This window comes from Tyto alba, unplaced genomic scaffold (assembly GCF_018691265.1).
Source record: "Tyto alba isolate M040663 unplaced genomic scaffold, T.alba_DEE_v4.0 Super-Scaffold_14, whole genome shotgun sequence".
Taxonomy (NCBI): domain Eukaryota; kingdom Metazoa; phylum Chordata; class Aves; order Strigiformes; family Tytonidae; genus Tyto; species Tyto alba.
Genome location: NW_024881276.1, coordinates 24,394,973 through 24,419,272, shown reverse-complemented (window position 1 = coordinate 24,419,272; position 24,300 = coordinate 24,394,973). Strand labels below are relative to the sequence as shown.

The 24,300-nt window shown below is 42.1% G+C and overlaps 1 protein-coding gene across 5 annotated transcripts in view; it reads left to right on the top strand.

Moving 5' to 3' along the window:
* Positions 1-15,278, top strand: part of AGPAT3 (1-acylglycerol-3-phosphate O-acyltransferase 3) — a 97,257-nt gene extending 81,979 nt beyond the window's left edge. For all 5 annotated transcript variants that reach the window (XM_042788597.1, XM_042788598.1, XM_032994452.2 and 2 more), the window contains 5 exons: positions 1,114-1,267; positions 1,730-1,832; positions 5,026-5,101; positions 7,320-7,518; positions 8,241-15,278. In XM_042788597.1, the coding sequence (XP_042644531.1) occupies positions 1,114-1,267; positions 1,730-1,832; positions 5,026-5,101; positions 7,320-7,518; positions 8,241-8,329 (621 nt within the window). In that variant the 3' untranslated portion in view covers positions 8,330-15,278. The remainder of the gene's footprint in view (positions 1-1,113; positions 1,268-1,729; positions 1,833-5,025; positions 5,102-7,319; positions 7,519-8,240) is intronic.
* Positions 15,279-24,300: the final 9,022 nt, after the last annotated feature.

Here is a 24,300-nt window from a genome sequence, read left to right as displayed (position 1 = left end):
ACAGCTTGATGGTGGCGGTCACGTTTTCATAATGAACGTACCTGCCCTCAAGGGCCAAAGGAAGATTGCAGGGCCAATTCCTGTTCTCTAACTGTGCTCTAGCAGGTCTTACTCTTGTGTCTATGTCTTTGTGGTTTTAACATACATTTAACTTACCTGTTGTGGTGCGCAGTACGTGGATACACTACAGAGGAAAAAGTTACGCAGCCACGGTACTGGCGAAGAGCAGATGTATAGTGATGCATTTGACAAGTCTGTCTTTTGAATTGCAGCATTGCATGATACTGCTGTGAGTAGTAGCAGCTTGTCCTTCTCCCTCTCCATTGCTTGCCTGGGATGCAGAGGTTTGGGCGTTCAAATGCCGTAATGGTTCCATTGCTGGTGCAATGGGAATGATGTCCACCCGTGCAAAAAGGCCAGGGATAATCAGAAATTTACCCTAGGACCCTCAGAAGGGCTTTGTCTGCTCTTGGCTTTGCATTGCTTCTGGTATCTCAACCAGAGCAGAGGCAATACAGAGGCTGGAGAAGGACAGATCAATGTTTTTTGCTGCTTGAAGTCAATATGGGAGGATTTAAGTCTTTGACTGTGGTATTCTGAGCAACTGTTAGACTAGTGCCTTACAAGATGAACAAGGTAAAGGTCTTAGGGAAGGGGACCATTTTTGATGAACGCAACTGATACAAATCAGAAAAGCTTTCAGACAAACAAGTCAGTCTGTCTTCAGATGAGTAAATGAGGTAGCTAGTGATTAATATGTTTTTCTCCTAAAGTGGTTGTATACCAGTATTTGAATTGCTTTTTCTGATTTGTAGATCAGTCCATCGCCAGCCAGCCAAAGCCAAAGGATTTTTCTTTTTTTAAGTAAATATTTCAGGTATAACCATTTAGACTTCTTATTGCCTTAAATTTGGTACCAGTGTTGTTAAAATTAAACTGTAAATGAGTTGTGAGGTGGTGCTTATGCCTACTACCTGATGACCAAATGAGACAATTTAAACTTATGCGCGTGCATTGGAAGCATGTTTATCTCAGACAGATTTTTCAGTATTCTGCTTGGCTTATTGTGATCTTAAGATGTCCTTGCTTTTGCCTTTTGTCTCATTGTACTAGTTTCTCCTGTACTGTGAAGGAACTCGTTTTACAGAGACCAAGCATCGTATCAGTATGGAGGTAGCTGAGTCCAAGGGGTTGCCTAAACTAAAATACCACCTGTTGCCCAGAACCAAAGGCTTCACCACTGCTGTCCAGTGTCTCAGGGGAACAGGTATTGGCATGCTGCTCTTTGTGCTTTGCGTTAATTGTAATACATTGTTTAGTGTACTCTGTGTAGCACAGGGTAGTATACTCTGCTGTTCATTACATCCATTACAATTAGTGAGTTGGCAGTAATAAGCCTTCAGCATGTCAACTGTTAATTTGTAAATTGCCACATAACTCTCAGATACTGGTCTTAAAAAATCTTCAACCTTTCAAGTATGCCATTGTTGCTTAGTTCATCAAGTCTTCTTGTGTTTTGATAATGCACATGCTACATAGGTAGGAATGTCAGGTGGCTGATACCGATAAATACAACATGTAAACACAAAGTAGTGAAGGACTCTGCTACCTGACATCATTAATGCAAGGCTTGCACAAGGCTCTGTTGCTGTCTAATGCAAGGATGGATGCTGTCAACGTGGTTGCTAGAATTGCTGCTATAACAGCCATATTTTCTTTTTTGCAACAGTTTCAGCAGTGTATGATGTAACACTAAATTTCAGAGGAAACAAGAACCCGTCTTTATTAGGAATTCTTTATGGAAAGAAATATGAAGCAGATATGTGTGTAAGGTGAGCATATAATGATGGAGGTGAGCCCTAAGATGCATGCTTTGGCTTTTCGAAGTGTATTCAGATTTTACAGGGAAATGTCCTTTCCTGTGGTCCCCTTTTCCTTGTCCTTCAGGTTTCTCTGAAGTCCACAAAGACCTCTCTGTTTCCCCCCTGCTTCGTGTGAGATCCCATGATATCACCCAGCAAGTCAGAGAGCACTGGACAGACTTTTTAAGCCTGGGTGTGACCACGCTGTCGTTCAGGGTTTCCCTGTTTTGTGCAACAAGGACACTTGTCTGCCTTTTTCCCTTCTCAGCTGGGAACAGAAAACCAACTGTTCTGCTCCCTTCCCAGTCCCCCGCAAACATATGCATAGCACACATAGCCTGTCCAACTTCACTAGTCTCTTCTAGTAAATAGTGTAAAGCTCCTTACTGTGCCAGTTTCTTTCCTTCTCTCACATGGTTTGATTAGCAGATTAGAAGTTAAATAATGCTGAAATTCAGACATTGTATGAATAAGGTAGGACATTCCTCACATTCCTCATTTTTCTTTTGCCTGAAAGAGTAACTGCTAACACTTAGCTCCGTGCAGCATGTACACACATGCGTGCGCGCACACACACACACACACACACACTTTCTTTTTCTTGCTTTCTCCTTGCTGCCTTCTGCTTTAAAGGCTTCCTTGTGATCATAAAAACTACCAACCCTTTCCTACTGAATTTCTTCTTTTCCTCTATTGTTTGGATCTGACAGATGACCTGGTTGTTCTTTCCACAGTTCTTTTGACAGTTCACTTCTGCTTCTCCAGGGACTTCACACACACTTTGGAAAACATTGCTACATTCTGGTGATGAGGTTGATGTTTGATTTTTAAAAGGAAAAGAAAAAAAAAAAAGTCTTGCTACTTCCCCCCACACCTTTCCCTTCTGGCCTGGGGTCTGTTTATGGCAGATGCATGGACCTGGCTCTGTACACTGTCCTTCTAATGAAGGCAAGTGTGTCTTGCCAGAGCCTTCAGAAGTAAAAGAATTTGTAGGGAATCACGCTGATTTAGCCATTGTGTGGAGCTACAGCAGCAACAATTTTGTGGAAGAAGTGGTAGCCCAGGGGAGGCAGTATGCTGCAGCCCTAATGGGGGAAGGGAGGGACATGTGTTCCAGTTCTGTTCTCAGATACGGCACCTTCCACAACATTTTAGTCTTTCTGTTGGAAAGAAGGCTGCTGAGGTGGTGGTGGGAGAGCTGGGGTCACTCATTTGCAGGGGGTTTAACTTTGACTGTTTACACTTGCCAGACGTATTTCCATATGAGGAAAGTAAGCAGACAATTTACCAGCTGGCAAAACTGCTGGTCGGGTGGTTGTCACCTCTAAGTCCATACTGATGGCAGACGCGTGTAGTAGCATGTCTGGCTAGATCTGGGGTACACGGGCATGGATGTACATCTGTATAATTGAAGAGCAGCTGCATTCAGTTAAATATGGCTTGCTAGTGGAGATATAAGTTGGTTTTATTTATTGGTGAGGTAGTGGGAGGAAAGGAGAGAAAGGTAGTTTTCAATAGTCATTACAAGAGGTTTGGGTTCATAAAATTCTGTTGTGGATGATGTTGACAGGTAAAATTGCTAATTGTACCCTACTAAAGAAACTAATTACTATGTTTAGATAATTTTGATTTAAAATATGTTTGTAGACTGAATCAACATTCTCAGGATGCTTTTCTACACTTGAAGCTTTTTCTCTATTTCGGAGAGGAAGCTATGAGAATAAGGAAACTGTTTTTACAGTCTTGCTGAAAATTGACTGTGTCCTTAATGTGCCAGCAGACTTAGCTTAGCTCAGAGAAAGGAAGCACATAAGCTCTTGTTCTTGGTATATGCATGTGCAGTTACCTGTGCAGTGGTAAGAAGCTTAGCTCTCTGCAGAGGATCCAGTCTTTCTCCTGACTGGCTTCAGAGAAAATAATCCACTAAATTACCAGATGTTGTTGCTGTGACTACCCTCTAGTGGTGATAGCAATACAGCGGCAACTTTACCAGAGAGCCTTCATCAAATAAGTTTTTACTGAGCTTTTATTGAATGTTACTGACATTAATTGAGCAGCTCCTCCTGTTAGAGCTAATGAAAGTAAAACTGTAAAATCTGGTCTTCAATTTGTTTACGGGATGCATAAATTTTTAGAAATGTTAGAATATCTTCCATCTGCTGCAGACCCGAAGGCTTTAGTTTGTACTGTGGAAATATATTCCCTGGCTGAGCTGCAACAAATAAATTTTATCTGGAATCACTGTGGCTAGAGCCCTCCCAGGGGTCACCCTTCTGTTGTTACTGCCCTGCTGTTAGAGGGCCCTGATACAGTCCCAGTCTTGCCAAAATCTGTTCCAGCTGAGGGTAAGATGTGTGCCCACCCACTACGAACTGAGCAACTTCTTTCTGAATGGATCCAGGACTGAGATGTGTGCCCCTGAGGAAGGAGACAATACATTTGTGAGCATGTTCGTGGCCTTTCTCAGAAAATAAAACAATGCAGGAAATAAGCTTTTCACCGCTAGAAGAAGGTTCTTAAAAGGTGCCTGTTCTCGGTGAGGTCAGGTCAGTCCCTGGAGCTGGACATAATTTTTCCATGCAGCTGGAACTGCATGCATCAATCTGTAGGGCTGGAGAGGCAAGGAGAGAGAATTGCTGTTGATGTGGAAGATGATGCTTTCCTTAGACTTGGTATGGTGAATTTTTAGCCACCCTTCCCATTCCTTCCAAAATGGGGTTTTCACTAACAAAATGTAACAAACAATTACCCTGGGGTTTGCCACTTGCTTGTCTTTTCCCAGCTCTGGATGCCTCAGTCAGAGCCCACTGGGAATCAACCGTTGGCAGTTCTGATGAAGGAAGAACGGTGTTTCAGTGAGAAATGCTTGTTTTACTAAAATGCTCTGAAATTGGTAGGAGCTTGTGCAGTTTATTTTGTCTTAGGAACTGGAGTTTTTAGGTGGTGAATCAGGTATTATTTAAGTCCCAGTTTTTCTTTTGCATTCAAGACCTCTGCCATCAGTGTCAGTATTACCTGTAGCTTATGCCCTTCATTGAATGCAAGATCTTCCCTAGTAGAGGTCTAAAGTCAAATACTTGGGATTTTTCCTTAATTTTTCTTTTTTTTTTTTTTTTTTTTTCTTTTTTCTTTTTTCCCTATTTTAATCCCTCTTCTAAACTAGGAGATTTCCTCTGGAAGATATCCCTCAAGATGAAAAGGAAGCTGCAAACTGGCTTCATAAGCTTTACCAGGAAAAGGTAAACAGCTTTGCTTTCCTTTCTCTCATTTGGGACTTTCACAGGGGTAGTGTATTAAGGCACTGAGCAATGCACACTCTTCCACTTGATGGAGTCAAGAGACAGAAATACTATGTATATTTAGGCAGGCATCCCTCCAACTGCTGGAAGGAGCAGTACAGAAGAGCCACTTGGCCGCAGAGGGCTGGCCAGTGAGTAGGTCTCAAATTGCTGGGAAGCACAATGGGATGCAGAAATATGCCTGAGTTGCGGAAGACTAATAGCAGTCCACTGTCTTTTTATATTCTTCAGCTCTTGGGTCTCTGTCATACATTTCTAAAAGCTTCATTTTCCCTGTGGGTGTTTTTAGGCACTCAAGAAGAGTGTTAACTGTCAGGGACAGCTGGTCCCAGCTCTTAGCTGCAATTGGCCTTTGCTTCCGTGTTTCTTCTGCTGTCACTTTCCTTCTGCCTCCTGGTAATACCTCTGCAGTGGTGTGACATGGTACAGACAGTCCCCGGGATCTGCTGCCACGGACTGATGTAGCACATGGCCAGCATGCCTTCAAACGGCTGAAAGCTTTTCCTTGTGTCTCTTCTTTTTTTGCCTTAGACGGTTAATTTCTTGACCACAGATTTAACAGTTATGTGGGGAGGAGGAGAGAACTGTAATTAATGTTGCCTAGCCCTAATTGGTCGGTTGTTGAACTTGAAATGTGTATTTTGATTTTTGTGCGGCTCGTCTTTGTGGGAAAACAGAGGAGCACAGAAATTTTAACTATCTTGGGCTTTTTTCTGCTATGAGGACCTGTGCTGCAGCATTTCCAAGCTTATACTTAGTCTGTAGGTAGGCAACAAAGTGTTCTGAGTCTCATTTTGTTCATTTTAAACTTGAATACCTAAGCTCTAATTCAATTAGGGGGAGAGAAGTTATTTTACAAAGAGCAGTGGCTATTATCATCTTCTCCCCCCACCTCCCATTGGCAGGTGTATCAGACTAGCTTGTGGGTCAGTTAGAGTAATACGGGATTAGAGAGCTTAAAAATAATTTTTAGAAAATTGGGATCCTTGCATCGTGGCCTCTGCTATCAGGGACATGTAATTCCTTTGTGAAAAAGCTCTTAGGTGCAAGAATTCCTTCTGACATTGCCTGGCTGGAGGAGCAGACGTTAAGGTGTATGTTACTGGGGTGGTCTTTCTCTGCTTGGCTTCTGCTTTGTTAAGCAGTGGGTGCAGAGCTGAGCAGATGCAGCACAGAGCACTCGCTCTACTTGGCACCATTCCTCGGGCAGAACGCTCTGCTTTGCTTGCAGGTGGAGGGCTTGGTGTTCCTTGCTGGTGTTGGCTGTACCTCCGCTCAACTTTGGTGTGAGGTGCTGCCGGGGAGGTATTACTTACACGTGTGGGTATTTTATATGTTGATCTTATGGTGGTAGCAATACGCTGTAACTGGAATCCTTAAAGTGCTCTTCCCGCACAGAGGGTATGTCCTCACAAGGTTGTGGTGTCAGTAAAGAACACCTTACACTCCTCAGCCCATTATAAGGGAAACTAAAAGAAAAATGGTGTAAGTGGGGAAAAATAAGAAATAGCCAAACTTGAGCCATCCTTGGTAATGGCTTGGGAACCTTACAGAACATCCCTTACAAACTGAGGGAAGATTGTGGGCATGCTGCTCCTTTGAGTGACGTGTTTCATGGTTGCCTCTCCCTGTGGGCTCAGCTCAGGATGCAGCTGCTCTGTTGAAGTCTTGGGGTAATGGCTAGCACAAAGCTGCCTCTGCTGGTTAGCTTGTGGTCGCCTTCCTCTTCTGGCTGTATATACAGCGTTTTTCTGCTATGCATTTATTTGCTTAATCATGCTGTGCTTTCTGGAAGTAAAAATGGGAAGCAAAAGCATTCAGCAGAGAGGCAGGTAGTATCTGAATTGGCCTCTGGCCTGACGCTTGCCTAAACTCCTAAGCAATTAAGAGAAGAGATGAAGGCATTTGGTAGTGGAGAGGCTGATATCATTTCAGTTTCTGATGGTGGCCAAGATTGCCTTCAAAGGGCTAATACGGTAGCCTTGGCAGTCGACAGAAATGCCCAAATAAATGACAGTGGGTGGAAATGGACTCTGTGTACTCTTGATGGGTATTTACCACAGATACTGTCCTTGACATTGTCCTGGAGTTGACTAGTCTTGGATTGATTGGTGCTGACATTATGAACGTGTTTTCTTTTATCTTGTCTTTCCCCCAGGATGCTTTACAAGAGATGTATAATCAGGAAGGTATATTTCCTGGCCAGCAGTTTAAACCTCCTAGGAGACCGTGGACTCTCCTAAACTTTCTTTTTTGGGCCACAGTTCTCCTCTCCCCTCTCTTCACATTTGGCTTTGGAGTTTTTGCAAGTGGATCACCTCTTCTTATCCTTGCATTCCTAGGACTTGTTGGAGCAGGTAATAAAAGCAGAGAAGATGCTACACCCAGAGTGACATGTAACAGGATCCACTACGTCCAATTAGTTCTGTGTATTAATTACTATGAATGGGGCTTGCAGAAGAGTAATTGGAGCTCACTTTGTAGTCTTTATACTGTATAGCATTTTTATTAATTCAAAAGCTTTAATTCAGGAAGGTTTGCCTTCGTATCTCAGACAATATCAATAGCAATCAATAGCAGGTGAGTCTTGCAGCCCATTATTATGGTGTCTGAAGGAGAAAATGCTTTTACTGCATACCTTGACTGTGAATTAAAAAAACCACAAAACCAAAACAAAAGACAAAAGCAAACAAACAAAAAAATACAAAATCCCCAAGCCCCGCCCTCCCCCCAACCAAAAAACCCTAACAAAAAAAAAAAAACAAAAACAAACCAACCAAACAAAAACAAACAAACAAAAAAAATGGGGGAAGTGATATGCTTCAGTGTTCACACTAGCTGCCCTGTTAATCAACATAGAACCATTAATTATATTTTTAAACCTGGATTGTCCTCCTCTTTTAGTGACATCTGACCTGTGATCCATGTGCAGCCTCATGCAGCGCACTGTTGGTCTATAGTCACTGCTGTCCTCAGAACTGGTTTAACTGTTGTTGGTTCTGCTTGTCTGTTTACATGTAACTTCTAAATCCCTGAACTGGTTTTAATATGCCTCCCATTTCTCTGTTGTATTTTAAAGCTTCCTTTGGAGTTCGTAGACTGATAGGAGTAACTGAAATAGAAAAAGGCTCCAGCTATGGCAACCAAGAATTCAAGAAGAAGGAATAACTGACAGCTGCAGTCCAGCACATATAACCAGACTATGGTATCCAATTAACTTCAGTTACAAACCAACAACAAACACTTAGAAACTATCTTTTTCTTAATAACTGATGACTAATATTAATGAATAAAACTTGAGCCAAGAATGAAGAAGTTGGAGGCATCAGCTGAAGAGAACGCATCAACTTTCTGCCTGTTTAAGGATTACTGTAGTCAAACTATGGGAGAAAATCTGGGGTGGGGCGGAAGAAAAAACTTAATTTTTCTTGCTTTGTTGGGGGACTTGGGGGTGGGGGGAAAAAAGAGGGCATTGGCCATGGCCATGTGCATCTTCAGATGACTGAATACACTGGTTTCTGTCAAGAGCACTACACTCACTTTTACAACAGGAGCCACTGAATGTTTCCTCTTGCTAAAGCCAACGTAATCTTTGTTGTTTTCCAACTTTTTTTATTAATGAGCCAGGAAAAAAAACCCTTAAATTAATTGACAGATTTTCATTGGGTTGGAGTAATTTTGAGAAGGCTGTGTTGTCATGGCTGCAGTTGAAATCCTATTTGTATGTTACACTGACACTTTTTATTTTCAGGCAATGTCCTAAAACTTCTGTAATGCGAGCGAACGGCTAGTGGAGTTTGGAAGCGGTGCGTGATTGATCAGCACATACCGTAGAACAGATCCACTAGTATTAAAACGGTATAAAATTCTCATATCTGCTGCCTACTGCTCAAGGCTGTTTAATTTCAAAATATTACTTCAGTCTTGAGTGTTGTTTGCCCTGTTTCACATCATACATGTATGATAATCTTTAATCTGTTTGGGCTGGGTTTGTTTTCTGAATTAATGGTGACCATGGGATTTGGGAGTTGTGCAAAGAAGGAAATTTATTCAACTGTTGTGACATTTGCTCCTTTTATTTCTGTTTGCATCTCTCATCACCGAAGTCCAGGTTAGCCAATCTCTCTCAGTAAACTGGGAGGCAGCAGCAGAAATCAGCACAATAGTATTCAAAACGTCTGCTTTTACAGAAATTTGAAGAGAGGTCTGTAGCAATTGGATTTTGAATACTGACATCTTTTGAACTTTTAATGAGAGTTTCGACATTGATTCAAATGGGGCCAGGATCTTACCCTGTGTGCTGTAATGTTAGGGTGTGCTGCACTTTCTACCTGGTTGTGCTTTAGATGTTAACGTGAAGTATATTGCAAGGTGAGCTATGCTGTTAAGCATTAGAAGGAGTATGGAATCTCTTCAGGGATTTTAAATATCTTTAGTTTTGCTTTTTGACCTTTTGGGGTTTTTCCACTGAAAATTAGAGATCAGAATCATGGCTGTACCTGTGTCTTTTTTTTTTTTTTTTTTTTTTTTGTTGTTGTTTTTTTTTCTTTTTCACAAATGCACATTCTGGGATTTTTGTAGATTGCTGCTGTATGCATAGCTGGAGAACTATTTGCCAACAGATGGAAACTATCTGTATGTTCAAGTCTGAAGGCCCCAATCTGCATTTGGCTATGCTCAAAAGTTGGTGAAATGGGTTGTAGATCTACAGCTGAGGGCAGAAACTGACCCTCGGGGTCTGTATTTTTAACCCAGCTGCCACTAGAATATTTATCTCATTTTTGTAAAGAGCAGATCTTATAAAAGCACTGGTCATTATTTTCATCTTCGCTCTAGTAACCAAGATAAGAGAGTAATAATTTACCTTCTTTCCATATTTACTCTAACTGTTGGAATGTAACCTCTTCTTCCACAGGTTTTTTTGTTTTCAAACACTGGAAGAGCAATTTTGTAACTTAGAAAAGTATTTTACTTGGGGTCATTAATCACTGTTCTGTCATGCACTTGATTTTTTATTTGTGGTCTTTTCAACAAAAGGATCTGAAGGGTGACCTGCGTTGTCCGTCTCCTGTTAGATTCATCCTCACTGAATCATTGTACCCGTAGCCCCAGCATTAGTATGTCGTTTTGTCCCCTCAATAAATCTTCCCTATGATAGGGAATGCAAAACTGTTGTTAATGTTAGTGGAATTTGGAATATGCTTTGGGAACTGAGGAGAACAGAGCCTAGCCATCATGACCCTGTTTTCTTTTTCTTTGCTGGATGTTTTTGTATTTTGTCTTTAAGTACGGTTAGACTTCCAAATGCTGATAAAGATAAGTCTCTGACTTTTCCCTGTTTTTTAACTGGAGGACTAAAAGCAGTGGGCTTTTCTTTATTTATTCTTTTTTTTTTTTTTTTTTTTTCCTTAAATAATTCAGTAATGGTTATAGTTCTTGCTTCTTAGAAAGACGTTACAAAAGCTGTATACTTGCTTCCTGGAGATGATATTGAGTATATATAAATTGTACTGGTTAGCAGAGTGAGGCTTGCAAAGCAGGCTCACCATTGACTACGTTTTATACTTATATTTTGGGCAGTATATTAATGGGCATGACAAGAATTTCACAAAGTAAATCCCTTCTTAATGCTGAGAAGAGGAGAGATGCTTAAAGGAGAAGGGAATTAATAGCCTTTCTCTTTACGGGATGCTTTTCTCCTCTTAGTGCATGTAACTCCCTATTCAGAATCATGGGATTAGTGCATGTACATCAAGGGGAGAATAATCAACATTTCATATTTTCTTATCATAACTTGTTGGTCATGCTTTCTTTTTGAAAATATAATAAATACATCATCAGTTACTTAAATTTTGCTATTCTAAACAGACATATCAGTAACCATTTTGAAAACTTAAATATACAGCAATGCACAAAACAGTACTACACCAACACAAATCTCTTCATTTTGAATTTTATCTCCTCAAATAGGAGTTTTTATACACGCACACGTACATGAAGTATGTATAAATTAAAATGACTGGAACTAGCTGAAGTTAATGAAACTAATGAAGATTAGCAGGTGGCTTGGATTGGAAAAGTGAGCATAGATTTTCTATCTTATTTTCTTCTGGTTTAATAGAACATAGCTTGTATATTTGACTACCAAGCCCTTTAAGAGCAATAATAAACAAAAATATATCATGTTTTTGGTCTTTTGCTTTTCAACCATGCTAGGTTTAATAAACTTAAAGCTATAGGAGCCTTTTCTCTCTCCACTTTTCAAAACTTTCATTTATTGCTTGATTGTTTAAACTGCATCCCATGTTCTCCATTATGGACTTGCAGGCTGACTGCCATGGAGTCCAGCATTGACTCCAAAGATGAATGGTTCTTAGACTAATATGGACAGATGCTCTGCTCTTGGCCTTGGCAGCACTTGTCGTTGTTATGAAGAATAATGATGCTGCTCTCAAAGTGGGATTTGCAGTTCCAAGGTAGCATCACGTTGACTTCTGTCTAAGAACCTGGTGGGAGAGCTTGGAGACTGCTGGCGTTGTGGCATCTCTCGGTTAGGAAGGCACAAAAAGCTGATGCTGAAGAAGGACTGGATAACTGGTGTCCAGAGGTCTTGGCTCAATAGGGAACACAGTTCTCTGTTGCCCATTGTGGCGGAATGTGCTCTTGCAATTGACTTTGCGTCACTGAGCAAAATATCTCTCTGGCACAAAAAGCATGGGCAGGGTTCCTTTGTTCTGCTTTAACTTATCTTGAAGGGCTCTACACTTAATTCCTGACCAATGAATATGATTACTACCTTTGTCCCAATTGCCTAGTATTCACAGAAAAAGTGAGTGTGTTTGCTCACTTCTGCGTGATACCACTTGTCTCCGTCACTGATGTCTGTGTATTTGCTTGCCTGTATTTTCTGCAGATGGTTTAGTTACAACCTCATAGCTGGAACTTGAGCTTTCCAGTTCAACAAGTCCTATAGAAATTGTCTCACATAGCTGGGGTTTTGTGTTCCTGCATTTTGGCGCTGGTTGACGTCCTGAAGTGACACAACTGTGTTTAAGTTGTGTTAAACAATAATGCACCTTCGCTGCTTCAGAGCAGAACTCGTATTAGGTCCTTCCCAGGCCTGCTCGTGAAGGCCATCACTACCTGGTAACAGGTCCCTCTGGCATTGATGAAACCAACAGAAGGGAGTTGGGACAAGGTCTTCACTAACAGTTGGAGTAACTAGCAAGTCGGGGTCACTGTACATCTGATAATTGCTAAAGGTGCTGTTTCTGCCTGGGACTACCCCAAAATCTGGTTTTGCTTCATTTATATTTTTATTAAAGGAATGTGGGGTTGGAGGCTTTTAGTAATGCTGAGTTCACACTATGTAGAATGTTTCAGATTGAAGAAAATACGTATTTTGGCATCTTGGAGAAGTATGTATTAAGAAGTCTAAGGCCAAGATTGGACAGACCTCACCTAAGTGTGTTTTGTTCAGATGCTGGAGGCCAATGCAGATAAGTGAAAAATCCATTCCTACATTTCCTTTGAAAATTGGATGCAGCGATGTAGCTCACAGCATCTCCTGGATGCCCACGTGCTTATGTCACTTAGTGTGAAGTTTCTAGTTCACAGCCGACAATGACTACACGTCCTGGTTTATGCCTGTGGGAAGAAGCCCATCCTCATAATGATAACGCTCAATTTGTAACTTTGACCCAGTTTGTCACAGCCACTTGTTTCCCTGTTTCTGAACCTTTTGGTCCGTATTGGGCTGCTCCAGGGCTGCCAGCGCTGAGCGAAGCCGGGATTTGAAGCAGGTGACAGCCATGCTGAGAGCTGCAAGTGCATCGCTGAAGGGAGGAGGAAGCACAAGGGGCATAGCTGGAAGGAAGAGGAACACCGACAGGTCCAGCCAAATTCCAGCCCTGAGAAAGCTGAGCAATTGCCAGGAGCTTTGCAAAGCAGAGATCAGTGTGTATGTGCGCAGGCAAACTCTGACTCCAATATGAATGTGAAGCCTCCCCGTGACAACTTAGAAGGCAACCATGTTCATGTGATTGGGGTCAGAATTTGTCTTAAAGGCTTGTTACAGGTGGCAACTCTTACTCTGCCATACTTCCCCCTGTTTATCTTGAAGACTGGTTTATCTGATGGTCTCGGCAATCTCTGCATCAAGATCCTTGCACGTTCTTGGTTGTGGGTTTTTTACCTGCTGTGGTTTTGAGGGAAAACTTTCTGAAGTCAGTGTTGGCTGGTGTGTGCCACCTTTGGTAGCCACCCGAGCACGTCCTGAAAATATTTCACAGTTAGGGAAGATAGTGGATTGGCATCTGTAAGCCAAACACGCTGTGTTTCTCTTCTCCTTGGCCTCTCTAAGTTTAAGGAAAGCTGCCTGGATTTCTTAAAATGTCATACTTGTAGTTACAAGCCACTCTTCAGTTTTTGAAACTGTGAAGAAAGTTAATTTGTGCACTTTCACTGTTGAGAGTCCTTCAGCGCAGCTGATAGTCTATTTCTAAAAAGCTTTACATTAGCTGAAGCAGCATTTTATCTTTTTAAGAGGAAATGTATTTCAAAATAAACACTTTAGCAGAAATGGGAATGTAATAGTACTTTTAAAACCTAAATTGGAAGTATTCTTTAGCGTGGGGGCTGCCACTACCAGTTTGCAGTCTTACACAAGGTTGTGTGTTTTATTTTGGCCAATGTGCATTTTCAAGGAAAACACACCAATTGCCTAGTCACACTAAACTCTGATTTGCAAAGGGAGGAAAGAGTGGGCAGCAGAGGCTAATCGGGAATTAATTTCCCCCCCCCCCCCCAAGGCATGAACTGGTTCTATGGACCTCCTTTATTACGTGCATGTGCATCAAGAGCCAAGCTGTGTCCTTTCGTATTATTTTGCTTCAGCTTTGTCCGAGCTGTACCTTGTGGCAACTGAATGCTACTTGCCTGAACACTAGGCAGCCACTGTCAGCTGGCGTGTCGCGCTCTCCTACAGATCACCAGCAAGTACTGTAGCTTTAATGAAAACCTCTCAGAAAACTCACCGTCCTTAACCTGATTGATTTGTTACAAACTTGTCATTTGGAGGGAAGTGTAGGTACCAGATGATCATTATTAGCCAAATCTAACAAGTAATAAAACTGTATACAGGGTACGCATTTACTGTGCATGTGTATATATTTTTGTACATTTTTACAGTTCTTTCCTACACTTGATTTTATGACGTTCAGAAGAGATGCATCTGAATCTGGTTAAAAAGCAAGAAGCTGTTAAGAAAACCCAACCCTGTCACCTACTGTAGTTTCTACTAAGAACTGTGCCCAAACAAATACGCAGATTTACAGTGCTATGCAAATATTACTTTGTAAGTTGTCTCTTACATTTTGCTTAAGTAGTTCATGCAGTTTTTACTGGGCTTTCAGAAAAAGATTAACACAAAAGACTCATCTTGTAAAATAAAATAGCTTTGGCTGTGTGAAAGTACTGTATATTAGAATCTCATTCACGCTTTCAGTTGCTTATTTTAACTGTATGTGATTTTGTGCATAAGATGCTGGCATAGAGGGTTTTTTAATTGTGCTTGAATGAAAAAGGGTGACTGTCCGGCATCTGTTTTTTTGGCAGTGTTACAGAGTAAGTAGCTGATAATGTAACTGGGAGACCTACATCCTTTTCCTATTTGCCACTCTGGTTTTTGTAACTAAACATGCACTAAGGGCTATTTCCTTTTTGCTTTGGTTGGTTTTATTCTCATCTGTGCTTTTTAGTCTCAGTCCTGCAAACCGATCCATGCGAGGGCCACGTGTCTGCAGCCAATAATCTGGGTGGATTGTTTCGTGGCGGCTGGGAGTTGACAGAACAAGCTTAACCCTGCGGCCGTTCCCTGCACTGTGCCAGTTGTGGAGAACTGTGGAGGGACAGTGCATTACCGTAGCGTTTATAGAAGCAGTATGTAAAGTTTTGCATGGCTGCTCCAAATGACCAGGATGGGAGGGAGGGGTGTTCCTCTCCTGAAGAATCCTCCAAAGTAAACCCAAAGCTGTATGATCTAAGAAGTTGAGACTCCAGCAGGGTAAGCTGGCTGTGTGGATAGATGCTGTAGATTAAACCAGTTTTTCAAATCTGACATCTTTTAAGTTTCTGTTTTTCACTGGGAGATAAAGACCTTCCCCCTTCCAGAGCTGTACACCAACATCACACACTCCCCCTCGAAAGCAAGCCAAGACCCACTGGAAGATCACTTGGCATTTTTGCTCCTTTCCCCATATTTTTATCAGAAGGCTGCCCAACAGAAGTAGATCTCTACAATTTCTACCTCTAGTATATCCCTGGCCTGCCTCTGTACCTGCTCAGTCCCATAAGACATCAACTCTTTTTTTAGGATACTTGTGCCTGTGACAAATGACAGGCATGTAATAATGCCATGTTCCTGTGTCACCTTTTTGCTAGACTGCAAGCACTGAATTACTGGTTTCTCCTATAGGTTTTCCCTTCCCTGAATCTTTGCTCATTTGATTATTCCAGGTTGTGCTGAGCTGCTTTAAAATGACAGGTCTGTTTCTCCCTGTGTCACTGTATGGGGCAGTCCTTTTTTGTTGAGAGGATGGTCTCTGACTCTAAGGGCATGCAAGCAGAAACTTCTCTGTTACTTTTCTAGTTTGCACAAATACAGCTTTTCTTATCACTCTGCCTCTGTTGGATCTCCTCAGATTCATCATTCATTTTTAAAGGCCGATGACTTTGATCTGGAATTTTTAATGTTCTGTTCCAGGACTATTTTTTTAGGCTCTATGGTGTAAACTATGGGTTGAAGTTTTTATCAGTACAGCATAATGAAGACTTCATTTGATTAAGATGGTATGATCCTTAGTACACGCGTACAAAAGCCAGGCCATGAAAAGCAGAGCCCCAGCTGATGGCAGAGCTCTGTTCCTTAACGTGTGTTGTCTTGCCACGTGCTACAGAAGAGACGCTACCGTTTTTAATTCTTGTCCTCAGAGGTACCTGCCTTCTCTCATTGTCTATCCACTCGCCCTTCTGCAAGTCCTCTTTCCTGAGCTGCTTTTCCCTTGTTGAACCAGCCAGTGTCAGACATCATGACCGTGGGTACTGGAGAAGCTGAAGCAGTTGGCAGTGGGGCGTGCGGACACGGGTGGGTTAGTGGGGCGGCCAGCACTGTGTAATGTAGCTGTGTAAGTGGAAGGAAATGTTTGCTGCTTGGATGAAGCACAAGGAATGTTGTTAGGTGGTTTGTTTCTGTACCAAGCAGTCCCCATCACAGGCACCTTTAGGTTGTGGGAGCTTCTTACACAGGCACCAGCACGTAACTGCCCGGCTACAATGAGCAGCTTCCAGGGGGCTGATTGCGAAGCACGGCACGGAGCACAGCTGATTCTGACAACGGGTTGGTTTTCTTCCCTTCGCTGTGACTTGCAGTGTGAACTGCCTGTTTCTGAGGTAGAGCAACATTCCCAAAAGCCGAATTCATCAGTGGCCTAGTTCTCTAGCAACTTCTCTTTTATTTATTTGTCCAGTGAAGTTACAGGCAGCTCCATGCTAGTAGTTGCTCCATTTATGAGGAAAATCAGTAGAAGAAACTAGGCAGGGTTTAAGAACACTTATAAATCTCCCACCTGAGCTGTAGTCCAGTACAAAATCTACAAGTGTTTTCAGGAACATGCTTTCTTTTTTGCTTCCCATCAGTTCAAAACTCCTTGTCAAATGTAGGAAAGTGCGTGCTATACTCTCCTTTTTTCCCATCTTTTAATTCTGCTATTTTGAAGTTACGTAGACAAGACTAGGGCGGGAAGCTGCATCTTTTAATTGTAGACCTCTACCATGCAGATACACTTAAGCGTGCTGTTACAGGCTGCTGCTTCCAGTCCGTAGAGAGAAGGCTCCCGTGGCAGTGGCTCAGGCTCTCCCCTAGCAATTGTGTTTCCCTCCTCAGCGTGGGGAACCGCGGGCCCTTCCATGGGCGCTTCCAGAAAGGAGGACAATGCTGCACCTTATTCCATCTGGTCAAAGCTCTCCAGCCAGGCCGGACTCGTGGAGCAAAATATGGGCCCTGCAGCTTGTTGTGGCCATCAAACATTGCCATTTACAAGATGATATTTGAGAAGATGAGTTTATTTGCACTAAACCCTGCTCAGACTATTGCGGTGACTGGTGTGTGTATAATTGTCTCCTTAGTGATTGGCAGCATGAAAATAGCTCCATACGGCTGATACGGTTACACGTACCTCTTTGTAGTCAGGAGAGGACAGTAGATGGAGGACTGAAGACCTAACAACCACCATCTTCTGCACTTCGCCCCTGTACAGCAAAGCTGGTTTGCACGTTGCAGAAGTGGGGTCCGCTGTGTCAGAGCTGAGCTGATCTCCTGGGGGAAAATCCTCCCCATTGTGGTTACTCCTCTCTTCATGCAGCCTCTGCGAGTGTCGTGTTTGAGCAAACAAGGCCAACTTGTTTTATGCAGGAGTGGGCTTCCTTTCAGCTGTAAGGGGTTACTTTAAGCAACTGCACTAAAATGAGGCAGAAGGAAAACGCAACTGATGCTGAACGGGCAGTCTAAACTCTCTCCCGTTGGTCTTTTTCCCTGTTTTGCTGCTTTGTTCTTCCTATGTTACGCTCAGCACATAATCATGTAATTCCCATGGTTTACAAAGCTTTATTCCAAATATCTGGTATTTGAAAGTCTATATTCAGGTTTTTTCTTTTTTTAAGACGCTGAAGGTTTTCAGTACAGAGCATTTATTTGGGTTATAATGGCATCATCTGCCAGAAGGATGAGGAAGCATTGCTTGCTCTCTCTGCCAGCAGTAAGTTCAGAGTGAGGCTCACTATCTGAACATGATAAAAGAAGTTGCCTGACAAAATCATATTCTTTATCTGATTAAATTAATGTCTCACTAAAGGATGGAGAAGACCCCCTCAAACTGCTAAGAAATGCTTCCATGAATGGGCTTTTGAATATTCTCCAACTCTAAGGTGTGGGCAAGACACAACCATGTGCTACAGGGTGGGACCCTGTATTTTGGGGGAAGGAAATTTGCTCAGACCAGGGATAGTCCCCTGACAGATGACAACAAAAAAACCAACATCCCAGAGTCACAGCAAGATGAGAAACCTGCAAACTTGTTATTTCCTGAGATTATGCACTCTTTTGTTGGCAACAGTACAAGAAGGCAGTTGGCCTATTTAAATTAAGTACCACACATAATGGAACATAAATTATAGCTGTTAGCTCCAATGTGATAACATGGTTAGGGAGAACAAATTGCACTGAAGCTATGTGGGTTTTTTCTTACTCTCAAAGGGGTCTCAGTGGAGCAATGTCTGGAGCTAATATTAGGTCTGGGAATTTCACAAGCACTAATAGGATTAGGCACATGACTTCCTTTTCAGTCTGACAAGGGTCAACTGTTTAATTCCCTTGGGCTTTTCTGAGATTTACTCGCTCCCACTCAAGATGTAAAACAAAACAAAATATTGTAACTTCATATAGTACCTTTACGAAAATTATAGAACTGTGCTCTTCTGCTTGCAAGAGGAAACCTGTTCTCATTTCCCAACAACTCATTTGGCAGGGTAGGGGGGTGGGCACTTCAAGGTTAGTCCTACTCAGCTTCAGTTTGGTACTTAGGGCAAGGCTCACGGTGCCTTTCTGTCTTCAGGCACAGCTGAAAAAGACTAACAGAGTGTTAAAGGAAGTGAAGGGTTGTTTGCAAGTGCTGCTAGAGGATTCTGGATGTAAGTAGCATCACCCGTTAGCAATATTCACTGCCTTATTATCTGGGGGATAGTGGTGGTCAGAGGAAGAACTGATGAGAGATCTCACTGTCCTTTCTCTCCTGTCAATGATATCTTTTGTTTTACAGCTGTCTTAGCAGCTTTATTACTAAGAGCACTAATGTCTAATAGGATCAAACCCTGAAATAGAAGGCTGTGACAGAAAAAGCCCATGCTGCCTGGATGTCTTTATGATTTCAAAACTTACAGTCCTGTTGTGTCTCTGGTTGCTCAGTCCTCCTCCTTCTCTATGAGATCACATGTACACTGAAATTAAGAAGTGGTGCCTGTCAGTTTAACCCTCTGTGAGGGGTACTGCTATCATGACATTTAGGGTATCGGGCCTTTTCTTCAAAAGTGAAGGTTAGTGCTAACAGAGCATCTTACCATTTGATGGTGCTGTAAGAAAAAAGTCTCCTCCTAATGGGAATCACTCCTGCCAGTGCTTGAGATACCAAAATCCGTGCTCCATCCCTGCTCCCACACATGAAAACACCTGACATCTTCATAACTACATCCCAGTGCACACGCAAAAGCTGTCCTCTCTCCATCCAAACCCCAGATGATGAGCTTGGTTATACCTGTCACGTCACTGCAGAACACAGTTCTACTGGTCCAGAGCAGGAAAAAAAATAAGGACTCTAAAGTGGAGGACTCTTATCTGAATATTTATCTCTAGGCTTACTGTGATTGCTTTCTGGGCCTCTTCTTCAGACTTCATTATTTTTGTAGTACTTTTATTTTGCCACCCAGGGATGGTCTGCCTAAGGTAAGCTTGCAAGGGAATCTAATTTCTAATTCATACTGCATTTTAATTTAATAACTAATAGCTTCTGACACGCTAATTCTGAAATGAGCTTTCCCTTGATGAATTCAGAGAAGAGTATTTAAATAATGGTGTAACTCACTTTCAGATTCCCTCCTCCCCCTCCTCTCATCAATTTTTAATTATACCTTGGACGTGTGAGCTCTCCCCTGGCTGGTATGATGGACAGACAGGGATCCTTATTGCCTAGAAAATCAAATTAGAAATGCTATGGTCTGGCTCTGACCAACGTCAATCGTACTCTTCAGAAGCTAGTCCTAAGAAGGAGAATAAATGAAGAAGAGTAACAACCCAGAACTACTCCGTTACAATATGATTGTACAAAAACAGAATTAGTTGGTAAAGGTTTATTTTATTAATGTTTCCTGTAATGTGTTTTTAAAAGTGATTTATAGGAATGACCACACATCTGTGGCTCTAATAGTGTATTTAATCAAAATTAATAGAGTCATGAATATATGCTGGAGGAAAGGGTTGTCTTGTCAGGTCTGTAGAGTCCTCAGCTGAGGGCGTATGGACCGCAGTGTAGAGCTGTTAAAACAACTTAAGTAACAGCGATTTGCCTCCTGAGCTGTGGGCAGGGAGCTCTCTGGCTGTGCACAGGTTAAATAAATCATAGTCTCTTTAAGCCCCCATGACAGCTCATGGCTGTGTGTATCTGGCAATGCACTCGCCTTGCTGGCAGCGATACCAAAGCCCCTGTACTCAAGTTGTGCGTGGAAACAGCCCGTGGCGGCGACTTGCCTCCTCCCTTCTCAAAGCATGGCCAGCGTTCAAATTCTTATCTTTCTGTGCTTCTACCTCCTTCTCTCAGGGTGGTATAACTTTCCAGATAAACAAGAAATAAGCCCTTTTATTCTCAGGTCTTTGGTCTCAAGAAGAAATTTAAAACTACCTTGGGGTATGACTACCCTAGGACTCTGCCTTGGACTCTCTCCTACTCACACTCTTGGCATAAATGAGAATGAAACTCCTCATACAAGCCTTCTCTCTCTTGAGCTAGGATAATAGCTTTCAGTTTTCATGCAGTAAGAGCTGATTATCCCACAATAGCTACTATGGCAGGGCTGGACAATATGAAAAAAGGGGGCTGCTAAGGGAACAGGTTTGTGGGTGGGTGATCCAGAGAAGAAACATCCACGAAATGCTGGAGAGACCACTGGATGCTATAGGTTTGCATCTTGACATTCAAGACCAGCTAATTAGCCCAAGTGCCTCCCTGCTGGCAGATGAAGTGTTTCTGTTTTGCAGCTTGGGTCCAGGACTGACATCCTGAAAATACCCGGAGCCATGGGAACTCCTGGGGTTTGGGGGCCTTCTCTGTCTGCTGGCACCTGACCGCCTTTATGCCTGTGCTGGAAGCATGCTGGTTGAAAGTTGTTTGAGTTTCGGCAGAGCTGTAAAAGGCTCCAAGATCACTGCACCATTACTACTTAGTTTCTAAGTAAGTTTGAGTGACTCAGGAAACGAAGGTAAATGAGTAGCTAGAGGAGAAGAAAAGAAGGCAAGCATAGTGGTGGCTCAGCCACAAACATGGCCAGGTAGAATTCCTCTGGTCTTCAGAAATAGCTTGGAGTAAGAGCTGCCAGGTCTACTTTTTCCTCTTTCTTTTGTGTTGTTCATCTGGTATTGGGGGAGAAAGCACAGCTGCTTGCACCATTAGACACCTAAGATTATCGTCCTGATAATGATGTTCATACTTTCATACTCAAAGTTCATATTCAAAATTTCATACTTTGAACTTGGTCTTCTTTACCAAGTTGGATAAGTGTACTTGTAATATACTCAACATTTGATCTGTGAGTTCAGATGCCTTTCTCCTCATGCCTGCAAGGCGAAGTTGCCTCTGATAACTCAAACACGCTGTCTTTTTGTAGCATCTTCCCTGGATGAGTAGGATTTTTGAGAGCTATTCAAAGCAAGCTGTTTGGGAGAAGAGGGAAGTCTATCTTAAGGAATGCTAGAAAGAGAGGCATTGCTTGGAAAGGAGGTTTCTTTGAGTCCCAGAAGATTGATGTTGAAAAGATTATGAAGGTTGTGTCAGAGAAACAGCATGCTACTGATCCTCCCTTCCAGGCAGCATCTACCCCTCCTTGCTCCAGCTGCTCTGCTCTGGCTTGCTGGGCAGTTTTTCTGTATTCTCCTTCCTTAAATGATTTATTTTTTCTTTTATCTCTACTTCTTCAGGCTGTCATCTTTTCCTGACCTTTCCTGAAGGTCTTTAATCCCACATTTCAACCTCGTCCCTCTTGTTTGTCCTGCAGGTCATGTAGGGGTTTCAAATCAAGGACACATGGATCTCCTCAGCAAAGTTACTATCACTTCCTCTGCATTCCCCATGTTTTCTTAACTCTGGTGATGGGGGGCAGCTCACAGCATTTTCTGCTGCAGAAACACAGACAAACATCTGTGGATGCAATGAAAATGCTTTTGAATAGAGTTGGCACGGAAATGGGTTCCCCATGCTGCTGTTGTTGCTATTAAATGAATTTCAGTCAATGATTCTGTCTCAACAATATGAAATAAAAAGCCAAAATTCTGATGGTTATGTACAGCTAATGATTTGTGGCTGACATAATAATTTAAAAAGACAGGGTGTTTTTTAAAGTGTTCATTTTGAAAAAAAGAATTCACTGTACAGTATTATAAAAGAATTTTCCCAAATGTAAAAACCGTAACAGTTTTTTTTCTGTGTTTCTGCAGGTGCCTGTGAGTTTGTGAAATTAGTTAATTAAAACCAGAATTGCCTACAGAAAACTCATTCGCTTAAAAATAATAAACTGACTGCATACAGGAGTGTTCTTTTCGCTATGACCCAGAGATGACAAAAAGTTAGGTATGCTTGCAGCATTCACTTTTACTTTCTGTTATACACAAATTCATTAATCGTAGAGTGAATCCTTCATATTTTTTGTCTTGTAGTACAATAAGGTAAAATAACATTGCTAAGCTGATGTCAAATGCATAAATCAATAACCTCTGGTTTCAACATTAGGATCACCTTAAGATCTCAAAGTCTAGGCAAGGAAATGAAAGTACTTAAAGCGTAAAGGAGTGACCTCAATTAATTATTTAATGGGGCCAACATATTGTGTCTCATTTTTACAGTAGTTTGATTGACAGGAATTACCTGAAAATACATCTAAAAATACTGTCTGTTGTCACAGGCTGGTGCCTGTGTGCCAGAGCGCCGTTCAGCGCTGGGCCACAAGCCGGTGGCACTAGACCTACCCAGGTTGGTGCTAGTTTTCTGACTGCCCTCGGCAAACTGAAAATGAAAACATTAAACTCTACATTTGCTTCTATAGCTGACTCCCTGAATAATTCTTCCTTTGGGATAAGGTTTCCTTCAGTACTTCTATGAAACTTAGTTAATCAGTAGATTTTTTTTGAATCCCAAACACTGTACAGAGTGAATGAGAAGAGCAAATGCAGGCCATCTCAGTAGAAGCCCATGAACTTCAACATCCATCAAAAGAAAAGGTGAGAAAGCCCTACAAGCAAGGATTTCTCTTTTAACCTTATTAGAAAAAATCCTTTAAACTTTCCCCACAGGTAGAAGTTGATGCTCATCTTGAAGAAGGCTTTCTATAGAATTTCTTTCTGAATTTTTCATTCCAAACTTTGCTACTGTTCAGATGATAAAGTGGAACATTCAAATATTCATTCATTCTGCCTGTGAAATTTCTCTTCTGTAAACATTTTCAGGTCAGACAGGATTTGAACTGTTGGCAAAGTACCAGATCCGTAAGATATCTCCTACCATTTTATCCAGAACTGTTCATCTGCCTACAGGCTCTGTTTTAAGTAGCGGTGATAACATGTCAAAGTCAGGGTATTGTTTCCTCAATATCTCTGGCGTAACCGCACACCAAGCTGTGTCAGGGAAAGGAACCCTCTCTGTTAAATGACTGGTTGTTGTAAGAACAAGAAGAGTTAGGTACAATGTAACTGGTACTGATTTTTGTGCCTGCATTGAAAAGCTCTCGGAAGACATAGTCAAGACCCTCCATGCAACTGAAAGTTGGCATAATGATGACCTAAACAATTTAGATATCGCGCTGGGTCTGGCTGGGATGGAGTTCTTTCTGCATAGCCGCTCATGTAGCACTGTGCTTCAAATTTGTGGCTAAAATGGTGTTGCTTACGCACTAACGTTTTGGCTGTTGCTGAACAGAGCTTGCACAGCGTCGAAACTTTCCCTTTTTCCGCTCTTCTCCTCCAGCAACTAGGTTGGGGTGGGCAAGAGTCTGGGAGGGGACATAGCTGGGACAGCTGACCTCAAGTGGCCAAAGGGCTTTTCCATACCATAAAATACCATAACGTCATGCTCAGTAGAGGAAGAAGGAGGAATTTTTGGCTTCCAAGGTGGCTGCTGTTCAGAGACTAGCTGGGCATTGGTCTGCTTGTAGGAATGGTGAGAGATTTCCTTTGCTTTCATTTTTTTCTCTCTCCTTCAGCTATTACACTGTCTTAATCTCAACCCATGTGTTTTCTCACTTTTATTCTTCCTCTGTTCACCTCCTGTCCC